Genomic DNA, 13,736 nt, shown 5'->3' with positions numbered 1-13,736 from the left:
TCACACCTGACGGACTATACGAATTCAAGGTACTTCCGTTCGGCCTCTGTTCCGCACCTGCCACCTTTCAGCGGATGATGGACACTGTGCTCTCCGGGTTAAAGTGGCAGTCCTGTCTGGTTTATCTTGACGACGTCGTGATTTTTTCTACCACCTTTGCTCAGCATGTGGAACGATTAAGGACTGTGCTCAAAGCTATTAGTTCAGCAGGGCTGACGATAGAGCCACAAAAATGTCACTTCGGCTTCCATGAGCTCCTTTTCCTCGGCCATGTGATTAGCTCCGAAGGCATCCGTCCTGACCCTGAGAAAACCGCAGCAGTAGAAAAGTTTCCTAGACCAACTGATAAAAAGGCCGTTAGGCGATTCCTAGGACTTTGTGCCTACTACAGGCGTTTCGTCAAAAATTTTTCAAAGATTGCCGAGCCATTAACGCGATTAACGAAAGAAGATATGCCTTTCGTCTGGCAAAGTGAACAAGAAGATGCATTCAATGAGCTACGACGGCGACTTCAAAACCAACCGGTCCTTGCGCACTTTGACGAGGAAGCGGAAACAGACATCTACACAGACGCCAGCAATTTAGGACTCGGTGCCGTCCTCGTTCAGTGGCAAAACGGAGAGGAAAGAGTGATTGCATACGCCAGCCGCACTCTTTCGAGGGCTGAAACCAACTATTCAGCCACCGAAAAAGAATGCCTCGCAGTAATATGGGCCATAGGAAAATTCCGACCATACTTATACGGTAGACCGTTCCGAGCAATCAGCGACCATCACTCATTGTGCTGGCTTGCAAACCTGAAAGATCCTTCTGGACGACTTGCTAGATGGAGTCTGAGACTGCAGGAATACGACATAACGGTCGTGTACAAGTCAGGTCGCAAGCACAGTGACGCTGATTGTTTATCACGTGCGCCGGTCGAATCTGCTCCTGTGAAAGATGAACACGACTTTCCGTTTCTTGGAGCCGTGACCACATCTGCGATGGCCGAACACCAACAGTCTGACGCCGAGTTGCTCCTACTCATCAGGCACCTCGAGGGACACCCCGTCCATGTTCCGCGAGTTTTCTGCCGGGAATTGTCATCGTATGTGATGAGAAATGGTGTCCTGTACAAAAGAAATTTTGATCACAGCACAGAGAAATTTCTACTCGTCGTTCCTTCAGCATTGCGATCCGAAATCTTGGAAGCCTGTCACGATGACCCATCAGCAGGACACCTCGGAGTGAGCAGAACGTTCGCCAGAATTCATGCTAAGTATTACTGGCCAAAGCTATTGACTTCAGTACAGCATTATGTACGAACATGTCGGGATTGCCAAAGACGCAAAACGCCTCCATTAAAACCCGCAGGCCTCCTTCAACCAATAGAACCCCCAGGAGCACCGTTCGAACAAGTAGGAATGGACTTGCTCGGTCCCTTTCCCACATCGTCATCAGGGAAACGATGGATTGTAGTAGCCACGGATTACCTAACCCGATATGCCGAGACATCCTCTCTCATCAGTGCAACGGCTGTCGAAGTGGCTGAATTCTTTGTCACCAAGATAGTATTACGACACGGCGCCGCTGCAATTATTATCACGGACCGAGGAACTTCGTTCACAGCCGATTTGACGCAATCCATTATGAAACTGACTCATACCAGCCACAGGAAAACAACTGCCTATCACCCTCAAACAAATGGGCTAACCGAGCGATTGAACAGGACGCTGACCGATATGTTGTCAATTTACGTAGACTTAGAGCAGCGTACATGGGACAAGATACTACCCTATGCAACATTCGCCTACAATACCGCATTGCAAGAGACCACTCAGGTAACGCCATTCCAGCTTGTTTTTGGTCGAACAGTTACTACACCCTTGGACGCAATGCTGCCTGTCAGCGACAGTACAGAACAGAACCCTGACATCAGCGACTTTACACAGAGGGCCGAAGAAGCACGTCAGCTGGCGCGACATCGCATTCAACAAAGGCAGCGCATCGACGCGGACCGATACAACCTGCGGCGAAGGGCAGTCGAGTATGCCCCAGGCGACAGAGTATGGGTGTGGACTCCCGTGCGGACGCGCGGCCTATCCGAAAAGCTTTTGCGCCGTTATTTCGGCCCTTACCGAGTACTTCGCCGCATCAGTCCCCTGAACTACGAAGTTATGCCAGAAGGACAAGTCAGCTCATCACGATGCCGGCGTCGCACGGAAACTGTACATGTGGTCAGACTGAAGCCATATTACGACAGGCAGTGAATATTCGACCAAACGTCTATTCTGTGCCATATACCACTTTAGTATGGACAACAGCTTGTGAACAATTTAGTCGCTGTACGCATCGGGACGATGCGTTTTGGAGGGGGGATAATGACACAAGGCAGAAACATTTAAACAACGCGCGCAGGTTCGTGCGCCCCCCCTCAAGACGACAACGGCGCATTGAAAGAAAAGACGACGAAATGATGGCACGTGTTTTCGCCGCACGCACTTGCATCGTAGATGGCCGTTGTCAGCGTCTGCAAGAAGAAGAGGTGAAGCGACGCTCGAGATAGAAGAAGAAGGCATTCTTGATCTCCTTTTCAGAACGCGGCAGTCCTTTTTATTTACCCCCAGGGCACAAGTTCGCCCACAATAAATAGTTGTGTCTGGACTCCCTTAATTGTTCGTTACAATATGATGTTCTTGTGATTGTCCTTATTCCGATTTTTAACTTGGAAAGCATGACTGAGTTACGTAAAGCCTCCCGACGGCTTGCCATATATACAGAGAGAAGTGTTTCTATAAACACTGGAGGCCATGGAAGGATGACTGACACATACCTCTTTTAATTCTTTTGTCTTTTTCTTTATGATTATCTACCACAGTAGTCTTTTGTAGAGTGAAACACATCCAGGTAGTACACTGGGGGGAACAAAGTGTGAATACCTGTTCTTGATTTCTACCTTTCTCTGGTTTCCCGCTAAGGTAAGATTGGTGCAAAAAATTGTCTTCCCAATGTATGCGCTCCCACAAAACAAAACAGGAGCAGATGATAAGCCACATTAATGGTGCGCAAAATGAAACATCTGTTCTTAACTTACCACTGCCATTCCAATCTGGTGCGATTTTCTGCTTTGTTGTGTACTCTAGCACAGGTGCTACGCAGTTCACTTGGTGCACAAAGCAACTCTCACACCATAGCAGGATGTCAATTTTGTTTTTCAAATTCTAAGCGAAACTCTGGTTATGGGGGACAATTGCAAACTTATAGTTTTGCTTTGTATCTTCATTACGTTGTAAAGCAGGGTAGAAAGCAAGAACAGATATCTATAATTTGGGTTCCCACTGTGCATTGCATGGATATGTTTCAATGAATGATACAACTATTTGGTAGATAAACATATGAAAGATAAGAGAATTAAGCTCGAAGTCTACCATATCATTAACTGGGAATATTATGTGTAATTGAAATTTTGCGATTCTTAGTGAAGAAACAGTTTTGACAATATGTGCCAAGGCAACTAAGTCACTTATGCTCACAAAGGAAACAAAAACAAGCAAGATCACAAGAAGTTCGAACTTGCAACCTGAGGTGAGACACCTCACATGACTGATTTATGTATTTACTGAGCATAAATTACATGTGGCGCATAATCTGCTTGTACAAGATGACAAACAATAAGTTACTCTTGCTTTCTCTCTGGGGCATTTGGCTCTTCTGAACACATGCACATTGTGTGGCACAGCTTTGTGGATGCAGCTGGGCACAGCTGTTATTCAGCATCAATCTGTTTTTATGGTCCTGCACTATTATTATAATTTATAATTACCAAATAGCCTAACTATTGCGTTCATCAGCTCCATTTTAAACAAAACATACTGACAGATTTCCCTGTTTATCGCTAACAAAGAGATGGGTACATCATTTCAGATTTCAAGAAACAGCTGTGGAACAGAACAAATGCTGAAGACAGAAAATCTACAGACCAATACTTTTTTATTAAATGCCATGTACTAGCTCTTTCTGCAATGAATACCATTATTAGCAAAAATTGTAGCCTGAAAAATAATTGGGAAATATTTACAAGAAAGTGCGCGTAAAAATATTTTGCCACTATGTAGGACATGACTAAGAAACGCCAGCTATACAAAACCTAATGACAATTGAAATTTACATAAAACTCCCTATGAATGGCAGTATATTCAAACCTCTAGTACAAATAATTTAAAAAAGTTGTTTCGAGAAGCACTTCCCCTTAATAAGTGGGTGTTAGTGTTTCTACAAAAGGATTGGAAAATGCCTTCCGGCATACCATAGGGAGTTTTATAAATAGCACATGCGCGCATCTGCCTAGAAAGCCCCCCGTCCTGCTTGTATTTCTTAGTCATTTTTCCGCATTCTGTTGTATGTCACCGTTTGGATCCCTTAACACTGAGTGCGCAAAACCAAAAAACAGCCTATTAATACACTGAATTTTGAGCCTGTAAAGGGGTTCTGCGGCAGTGGGGGCAGCCAACTCTAGTGTGAGAACAAACAAATATTTGTTCTCGCGTTAGTGAAACCAGTCAAAATATAATATCACAAATTTGGAAATGAATGCACAAAGAACCTTGCTGATTGTCACATTATTGTCCCGAACAAGATCTTTCGGTGTTTACAATTCCTAGTTTAATTCATTTGCCTCTAGTAAATAGGCTCTGACCTAGAATACTCAGTGTAGGAGACTAACCCAGACCTGGAAGCCAATGTTTAAATCTGAAATAAAGACATTCATCCCCCGACCACATGGCATTGCTTCGTCATCAGAAGAATCATGCATCCATGGAGATATAGTCTGTAAAATTATTTATACATGATCTGTAGCGTTAATCTTGCATTAACCAATTCTGAAATTAGAAAATACATCTGCTATGTAAAGCACTGCTGTAAACCTGTGTGTTTGAGAAATGCAATACTCAAAACGTGTAATACAACCAATGTGTGCATGAAACCTATCCTGCATTTGACATTCATCAGTGTGGCAAATAAGTACTGAGAAATGCCAAGGCTATCATAGCTTGTATGTCTCAAACCTTGTATGTGCGTACCACTGGTATATTTGCAGTGAAAAACAGTCACATTATTACCAGACATATGAGGGGAACCCATGTTTCTCTAGTTTAATATTTTCTTTCTTGTGCTCTTATATCCTTGAGTTTTTCAAAAATAACGGATGCTTGAAATAAGTACTCTATATTGCTCTTAAATTTATCCTGCACCAGAGCCCGTGTTATGTTAAATTTCTTGAACACATTGCAGTGCTGTAGGTTATCAAAGGAAGAAAAAATACCGTAAGTTTTCAGTTTAGCCTTATGTACAACAAGAATTAATAACCTATCAATTACATCCACAAGTACAAAAGAACTATGAGAAACGGGGCATAAAGACAGGTATACATTATAATAACAGGAGTTCATGGTGAGAACTCTACGAGAAAGGAACTATTAAAAACTCGGTACTAAAGAAACATGAATTATAATGATAGAAATATTTGCAAAGAATTTGAAGAGACAAATAGAATGTCTGTTCAAATCACTCCACCCCAGCATTCATCCATGGTTAGATAAGTGATCGATAAGAAAAGAAACAGCTGGTGATGCTGTTTGGATAGATGGAAACAGAGGTACAGCTGTGAAATAGATGGAACACGTAGAGGGGTCACCAAGTGTTGCGCGCTGGTTGCACAGCAGGTTTCCTTTAGCTCCGGACTCACTCGACACTGATGCGTTGAGCCTGGTTATACGTAGTTCGCTAGAGGCCTGGCCCGAGTATGTGGCATGGCTTGGGTAAAATTTCAAGGCAACCTGAAAAACACAGATCCAAATATATAAGCATCAAAATATTCTGCACCATAGGGCAAATCTGAAGTTTACCATCTGCACATAGCAGATGACGAAAACAGACACGTCACCCGACTCAAGGTATATAAATGTGCAAAAGTGTAAATGAATGTGAAGAGCTGCTTGTAGGATGGAATCCTTCATTTTGTCTTTTCTAGATCAATAATAGAATCTTAACATAAAGTCAAGTGTACACGACCCTGCCTATTTGTGTCAGTAGGCTATTCCATGCCAGCTGTTCCAACCTGGCACATGACCACTTGGAATTTCTTTTTGAAAACTGGGGGCCCTTCAATATAGAACAAATCGCAATTTCACGCAATACTTAAAGCAAAAAAAAAATTTACTGCCGCAAACACTATGTCACATTTCGTGTAACGCACCAAACTATGCATCATAAAATGGCATAGCCAAAAAAATTGGTTCCTTCATTAAGAGGGACAAATTTTTAACGACAATGAAGAGAGGCCTTACACCAAAAACTTAACTGCTTATTAGCCAGTGCTCACTTTATTATGGCCGATTAAAAATGGACCAAATGGCTTATTAACTTTATTTTCACAAAAGTGACCTACAGCAATAGCTGTAAATTTATGTAATCCATGTGTTTAGAACTTGTGCTGTGTGCAAGAACTGGTTTCAGAAAGATACATTATGCAGCAGAGCAGAGACAGTAGGATGGACTTGGAAAAGAAGTCAGTTTTGGTGTACGTTTATTGGCCTACTTACAATTGAGGCAGCCCTAGTAAATTTATGCCAAATACCATGTTTGAGAGTACACTGTATTGTTTTTAAAGTGGTAAACCTTTATCAAATTAGTTTTTGTGTTACGCAAGAAAACAATTTTACAATTGGTCTCTTGTAGTTTCAAAATTTGCATCGCGTTTTGTCTAATACACACAGCCTCTTGGAAGCTAAGACAAATTGCATAGACTTGAGCATCCCTGCACAGACAGAAGGGAGTCTTAACTGCTTCGAAGTTACTTCTTTCATTGCTGAGTGGTTACAAGCCACTTCACTCAAAAAGACGCCGCTTAATTACAGGTATTTACCTGAATATTTCTGTATGCTGTCAGCCTGCTTGGCATCGTCACTAAGGCTGCCAACTCCCTAGTGGATGTGGTCAGGGCATGGTGGTGGCACGATGCAGTGGCAGAAGCCGCCAAAGGCTCCCAACTCCCTAGTGGACGTAGTCAGGACAGGGTGGTGGTAGGCCGCAGGGGTAGGAGCCGCCACAGTGTACCTGCAACAAATTTGCACAAATGTTCTTAGTTCTATCACGTCACGATTTACAATAAAAATTGAGCTGTCTAACATGGCTACCAATACAAATAAAGGCAAACAGTTGGGTCCTACCACTCAAATAGAACCCCGACAAAAAAGAAACGGTACTTAAAGGGACACTAAAGTGAAACAATAAATCAGTTTAGACTAACGAAGCATTGTTTGAGAACCCTGCAGGCAGTCATTTCAAAAAAATAGTTTGATTAATAGATGAGAAAATGAAGGTCCAAGTATCAGTATTTGAATTACGCGCCGAAACCCCAGTGCCGGTACGTCAGCGTGACGTCAGGGATTCTAAAGTATGTTTTCGCATTTGGGCTGTGTTGGCTGAATAAAGGTTCCCGAAACTGCCCATGTTTATTATTTGGTTCCTTTAGAACACAATGTAGTCAACCTGTACCACTATATATAATTAGTAGGCCCTAGAAGATGCCATCAAAATCCAAGACATCACAGCCCCCAGGTGCGGGAATTCAAGTAGGCGTCGCCACCCGTATTTCGTTCCTGCGCTTTTCGTGGCTTGCCAGACGTCTTATCGTTGTAAGAGTGGTGTTTTTGGTGTTGCAGAACGGTAATTTACTGATGCAGAAGAAATCATTTTTCACTGTAGTGTCCCTTTAAGCTTATGAAAATCCAAACAACGAAAAAAATGTGCAACTGATTTGTGCATGGAAGCTCGGTTGAAACCTGAGCTCATACCATCAAGTGATCTGCTAGTCAACTGCAAGCCTGCCACCTAAAAATGTCATTGTAAATTTCTTTACATGCATTATGTAAGCTGCATTAATACAAGTTCAAAATCTCTTAACATAAGTAAATCACCAAGCTAATTAAATTAACGAATTCCAGTGGCCGTTAATGCAACAAAGTGCAAGCTTGGAATGAAGCTGGCCGAACTGGGCAGTGAAAAATAACAATGTGGTTCTCTACATCTTGTTTTTCTGGCTTTCGCTCTAGCGTTGGAATATACAAGAATTTTGACATTCCTGATATTTCCCCCTGGTAATTTCTATTCCATAATGCATAATACTTGAGCAAGAGCAATACTGCTTTCTTTTAACCGTAAATAGTGATAGAACAAAAAAATTCACTGGAGCCAACGTTTTGAGAAAAATGTCCTCTTTGTCGAAACATTGGCTCCAGCGATGCTCCTTGTTCTACGGCTCTTCATCATGTCAAATCTCTGTCTTCCTGTGTACCTCTGTACTTTCGATGTTATGTCAATGAAATTGTAATAACAGATCATTAGTAAATGTAGCCGATGAGGAATTTGCCCTGAGGACAAACAAGGAGAAACCTTCGAAGAGCTCCTGAAAAATCTGAAAATTACGGTGGCCAATGCCACTAAAGAAATAAGCGTGGATCTGGAGGTGCCAGCCATGGACTCCAGACTCGCACACCTCCTGGAGGCCAAGAACGCGCTAAGAGAAAGATGGAAACAGCAGAAGCTGAACAGGAGGCTGAGGTCTAAATGAACGAAAATCAACAAAGAGATCGAAAAACAATCCAGAAAGTTGAATGTGCAGCAATGGGACGAAGTCTGTAATAAGGCGGACGGTAAAATGAGAAGGGGCAGCAAGTGGAGCCTTCTTAGGAACCTATTCGCCGACAACAACAAACGGACCAAGTGTTATGCTCGACTAACGGTCGAAAGGCTCGTTCATCTTCACAGGAAAGAAGGCACGAGTCCGCTGGACTTTGCTGACGCCCTGGCAGGCATCTACCTACCAGTAGAGCGCAAATCTGTCCCGTGGGACGACCCGATACGCGAGTACAAGGGGACGCCTCAACTATCGCTGGATCGTCCTTTCAAAGTTTCGGAGATTGTGCACGCCCTTCATGACCTAAACGGACTCTCGGCCCCCGGCCCAGACGGACTATCAAAGAAACTACTCAGAAATCTAGATGACAAATCCATACAAATCATTACGAGCAAAATTAACGAGGTATGAGATGAAGGCCGGGTGCCGGACGAATGGCGATCTGCGAATGCAGTCCTCATCCCCAAACCCGGAAAATCGCTTCATGCAGAGAATCTGAGACCCATCTCTCTTACGTCCTGCCTCGGGAAGGTCGCAGAACATGCCATCCACAATATAATTGGAGAGGACATTGAAGAAAACGGCCTATTCCGCGACAGTCTCATAGGCTTCAGAAAATCACTATCCACACAAGACGCCATGCTACTGATCAGGAACGCCGTGATAGACAACAAATCCAGGGAGTAAAAGGCATCCTGGTGCTCGACCTAACCAAGGCCTTCGACACGGTCAGGCACGAGCACATCCTCAACGAAATCTTTACTTTAAATCTCGGAGTAAATTTCCACAATTTCATAAGATCGTTTTTGGATAACCGAATGGCCACCATAAACGTCGGACAAATCAGAAGCAGGGAAGCACATGCTAGGTAACATCGGTACGCCGCAAGGATCAGTGCTTGCGCCGCTTCTTTTCAACATCGCAATGCATGATCTTGCAAACAAACTCTCGAAAGTGCCGGGAGTAGGACACGCGATTTACATCGACGACATCACCATTTGGTCAACGAGGGGCCCGCTAGGCACTCTGGGACAGAACTTACAGCAAGCGCTGGACACCACGGAAGCTTTTCTTGCAAACACGGGACTGGAGCTCTCCCCCAGCAAATCGGAGCTCCGTCTGTGCAAACAAGGCCCCAGGCTGAGACAGCCCCTTAGCTCCCTCCCCACTTACATACACGCCAGGGACAAAGGAAACATCCCCAGGTGTAACAAAATCAAGGTCCTGGCCATGGTCATTGGGGCTTACAGCAAGGACAATGCGGAGGCACTAAAACGCATCACAAAGAGCACCCTCAACTTCAGCAGGGTCATATCACGGGTCGCCAACAAAAGGGACGGAATGAAAGAGGACAAACTCATGAAAGCATTTCACGCCTTCCTCATCAGTCACGTAACCTACGCCGCCCCCTTCCTCAACTGGAAGAAGACGGAGCTGAATAAAATTGATACACTAATCAGAACGGGATTGAAAAAGGTCCTAAGCCTCCCTAGAAACACTAGCACGGAACGACTCCTCCATTTGGGGCTACTCAACAAGGCAACCGAACCCTTTCAGGCACAGCGAAACTCCCAAATTAGTCGGCTCTCACTCACAAGGGCGGACATCAAGATCTTACTAGAAGCAGACATACAGCCCCTCTTCATGCCACCAGAGAAGTCGCAACTATGCATAAACGCCAAGAGATCAACAACCGTTGATCCCATCTCACGAAACATACACCCCACCCACAACGAAGGGCGGAGAAAAGCGAGAGCGAAGACAATCCTTGACAACATCAAAAGTAACGAAACGCAAGTCATCTTCATTGGCGCGGCCATATATTGAAATCGAAGCGCCTACGCGGTCTCTGTGGTGGACGCCCATGGCTCACTCGTCAACGCAGCCACGGCATTTACCAACTTCACTCACGAAGCAGAAGAGATGGCCATCGCGGTGGCCCTTCGAAGCTGCAAAAGAGCGTCAGTCATTTACTCGGACTCAAGAACAGATATTAGAACCATCTCGTCGGCCCTCGTGTCGAGGACAGCAGCTACGGTTTTTAACACCATCTTCTTCCAAGAAATGGGAGGAGACAACCTCACGTCCCCACACATCACATTGTTCCCGGCCCTAATGGGCAACATTTCCGGACCTCCTGACTGTAATCCGAACAAGTGGGCACAAGAACTGGCGCGAGAGCTCACATTCCGCGTCTGCGGTCCGCCCTCTCCTTTCAACCCAGCCTGGAGGGACCTAGACAACAAAGACCCGCTCGTATCATACCACGAAATCACTTCAAATCATAGGGTATCACAAAGAATGTTTCCTCCTCCTCAGCCAAAGCTCAAGAAAGCACAGGCCGTCACTTACAGACAGTTGCAGACTAGCACATGCATCACACCAACCACACTAAGGAGTATCAATCCTGCCCTTCCTACTGAATGCCCACACTACGGCCACGAATACAACAACTTCGAACACATGCTCTGGCTGTGCCCTGCCAACGCGAGCTTGGTCTTTCCCGACCAGTCTTCGTGGGACTCAGCGCTCAGAAGCACAGAGCTCATCGCTCAGCTCAAGGCTGTCCAGAGGGCCCGGGCCGTCGCCGAAGCGCTCTGTCTACCGGCCCCGACCTGGTTGGAGCCGCCGGGTAGATTTTGCTTCAGGACCTAAATAAAGTTCTAACTCACTCACTCACTCTGCTCTCTTTTCCCTCCTCTCCATTAATGAAGAATGTCCTCGATGACGTCAGGTCAAAGCTGCCGGCCTTGGTGGCTCAGAAGCTGTCGAGGTGCAACATGATGCAAGATGACGTCACAAAGAAGAAAGTAAGTGATATGCGTAGGGCGCAGGTGCTTGGGAGGGCGCGGCTAATGACGTATCACGTCGCGTAGCCGGTTGCGACGGCGACCCACTTGTTACCTGATGTAGAATTTGGAAAGGTACCAAGAAGGTCGAGCCCAACATGCAAGAACGGTTAGACGGGGATATGGATAGGATAAAGTCGACCAATTGGATGTGTAGCTGGCCGCTTGTAGTGCAGGCATTGGTTGCAGCGAGCAGCATATTGTTGCACGCAGCAGTAGAGACTAGGCCAGAGAGGCCATGATCATCAGTGCGGGTAACACCAAAGTAACCAGCGGTGGGCTCATTGTGAAGCTGGCGGAGGACAGCTGACTGCAGATGGGCAGGCACGACGAGAAAGCGTTCAGGAGAGTTTGGGGAGGTGTAAGGTGCCTTCATGAAGGCAAAACAAGCGCGGCAAAGCGTCGAGTGTGGCAGAGCTAAGACTAGCGATGAAAGAACTTGAAGCCAAGTCGCGGCGCTGATCCTCTCCTATATTGAGGAAGTCCAGGATAGACAAGGCGCCAGCCTCGCTGTCTTGTTCGATGACATTAGAGGAACCCACGGGGTACCGTCACAGGCAATTTGCATCTTGATGGAGCCGATCGGACTTGTGCGCTACTGAAAACGAGTATTCTTGGAGGCGGAGAGCCCAACGACCAAGGCGGCCTGTAGCGTCTTTGAGCGAAGCAAGCCAACAAGGGGCCTGATGGTCAGTTACGACGGTAAAGGTGTGGCAAGACAGGTCCCTTGGCGACAGCCCCGACAAGAGCAATACCCTCTCATGCTCTGAGTTATTCTTTTCCGGTGTCGACACCAGCTGGCTAGCGTACACAATAATAGACTAGTGCCCGTACTGACGCTGAGTGTGGATGGCACAGATTCCTTGGCCACTGGCACTTGTGCGAACTTCCGTCGGTTCAGTCCGATCAAACTGCGCTTAAATAGGGGAAAAGGCAGCAGCTTGGGGCGTGCCCCATGGAAAATTAACGTCGTTTTTGAAGAACGCAGTAAGGGGACGCAGTCGACGAATTTACGAATGTAATGGCAGAAATAGGAGCCCATTCAAATGAAGCTTCGTATGTCTTTAGCTGAAAAGGTAAGAGAAAAGATACGGCGCGCTTTCCAATATTGAGCTGGACATCCGCCAGGTTGACAAGATGGCGGAGAAGAGTTATTATTAGAAGAGAAGAAGCCCCGACTTTTTGCGATAGCATGTACGATTACTTGTGCCAGATAAGTGTTCGCTTCCCCGGAGCGCCAATATTACTTATGGGCGAGTTTAACTTCCCGAATATTTCCTGGTCAAGCACGTGTCCTTTATTAAATACAACTTCCACAGAATCGAAGCAGTTTGCAGAGATATGTGCTGATTTCAACTTGGTTCACGTAGTTACCTCCCCTACACGTGTAACGAACACCACATCATCTCTTTTAGATCTTGTTTTAACATCATCAGCAGATATTATATTGTTACACACGAGGTGTTTAATGCAGAACCGGATGAAGCTGGATGATAGGCGCGGTTGTTGAAGAGCGACCTCGCGGCAGCTTGGCTAACGTCGTCCTCTTCTTTCTTTCATCTGGTTGTCTGCGCGGCAGGCGTGGTTCATGACAGCTTGTGACATTTCCCCGCTGGCAGACGAAGCCCGCCGGGCGAGTCAGTCATCTCGTGGGTTGTAACGCCTCAGACGCGCGACGTGTGTCACTTCAGCCTTGGCCGAGCGTCGTCCACTGCTCGTGAGACGCGCAATGCGGTAGTTTACTTCGCTGAGGCGCTCCAGAATAACGTAAGGGCCGACGTAGTGGGCGAGAAACTTCTGGCACAAGCCACGCTTGCGCAGCGGCGTCCAGAGCCACACAAGGTAACCAGGATCGAAGTAAACGTGGCGGTGACGCCCGTCATAGCGTATCTGGGACCGGTCCTGCGATGCTAGGGTGCGTAGCCTAGCGAGACGTAGCCTAGCTTCTTCTGCTCGACATAGGATCTCATCAATTGATTCGTTGTCATGAGCGAAGTAGGGAAATATGGTGTCGAGGGTGTAGCGCGGCGGACGAGCATACAGAAGGAAAAATAGTGATTAACCAGTGCTCTCGTGTCGAGCGGTATTGAAGGCATAGGTAATGAAAGGCAAGATACTGTCCCAATTCTTGTGTGCTGAATCGACGTACATGGACAGCATGTTGGCAAGCGTTCTGTTTGTGCGCTCGACCAGACCATTAGTTTGTGGAT

The 13,736-nt window shown here is 45.9% G+C and overlaps 2 protein-coding genes across 3 annotated transcripts in view; one reads left to right on the top strand and one right to left on the bottom strand.

Annotated features, from left to right (window-relative positions):
• Positions 1-13,736, top strand: part of LOC142590696 (uncharacterized) — a 512,892-nt gene that overhangs the window by 254,096 nt on the left and 245,060 nt on the right. The window lies entirely within an intron of this gene.
• The window catches only part of LOC142590697 (uncharacterized), a 47,567-nt gene that overhangs the window by 11,202 nt on the left and 22,629 nt on the right, over positions 1-13,736 (bottom strand). For both annotated transcript variants that reach the window (XR_012830224.1, XM_075703115.1), the window contains exons 3-4: positions 6,905-7,095; positions 5,726-5,816 (exon numbers count right to left, since the gene is read on the bottom strand). Coding sequence is in view for 1 of the 2 variants with exons in the window: in XM_075703115.1 (XP_075559230.1) it covers positions 5,726-5,816; positions 6,905-6,940 (127 nt within the window). In the remaining variant the exon portion in view is untranslated. The remainder of the gene's footprint in view (positions 1-5,725; positions 5,817-6,904; positions 7,096-13,736) is intronic.

The sequence above is a fragment of the Dermacentor variabilis genome, chromosome 8 (assembly GCF_050947875.1).
Source record: "Dermacentor variabilis isolate Ectoservices chromosome 8, ASM5094787v1, whole genome shotgun sequence".
In the NCBI taxonomy this organism is placed as follows: domain Eukaryota; kingdom Metazoa; phylum Arthropoda; class Arachnida; order Ixodida; family Ixodidae; genus Dermacentor; species Dermacentor variabilis.
This window is presented reverse-complemented; position numbering and strand designations above follow the sequence as displayed.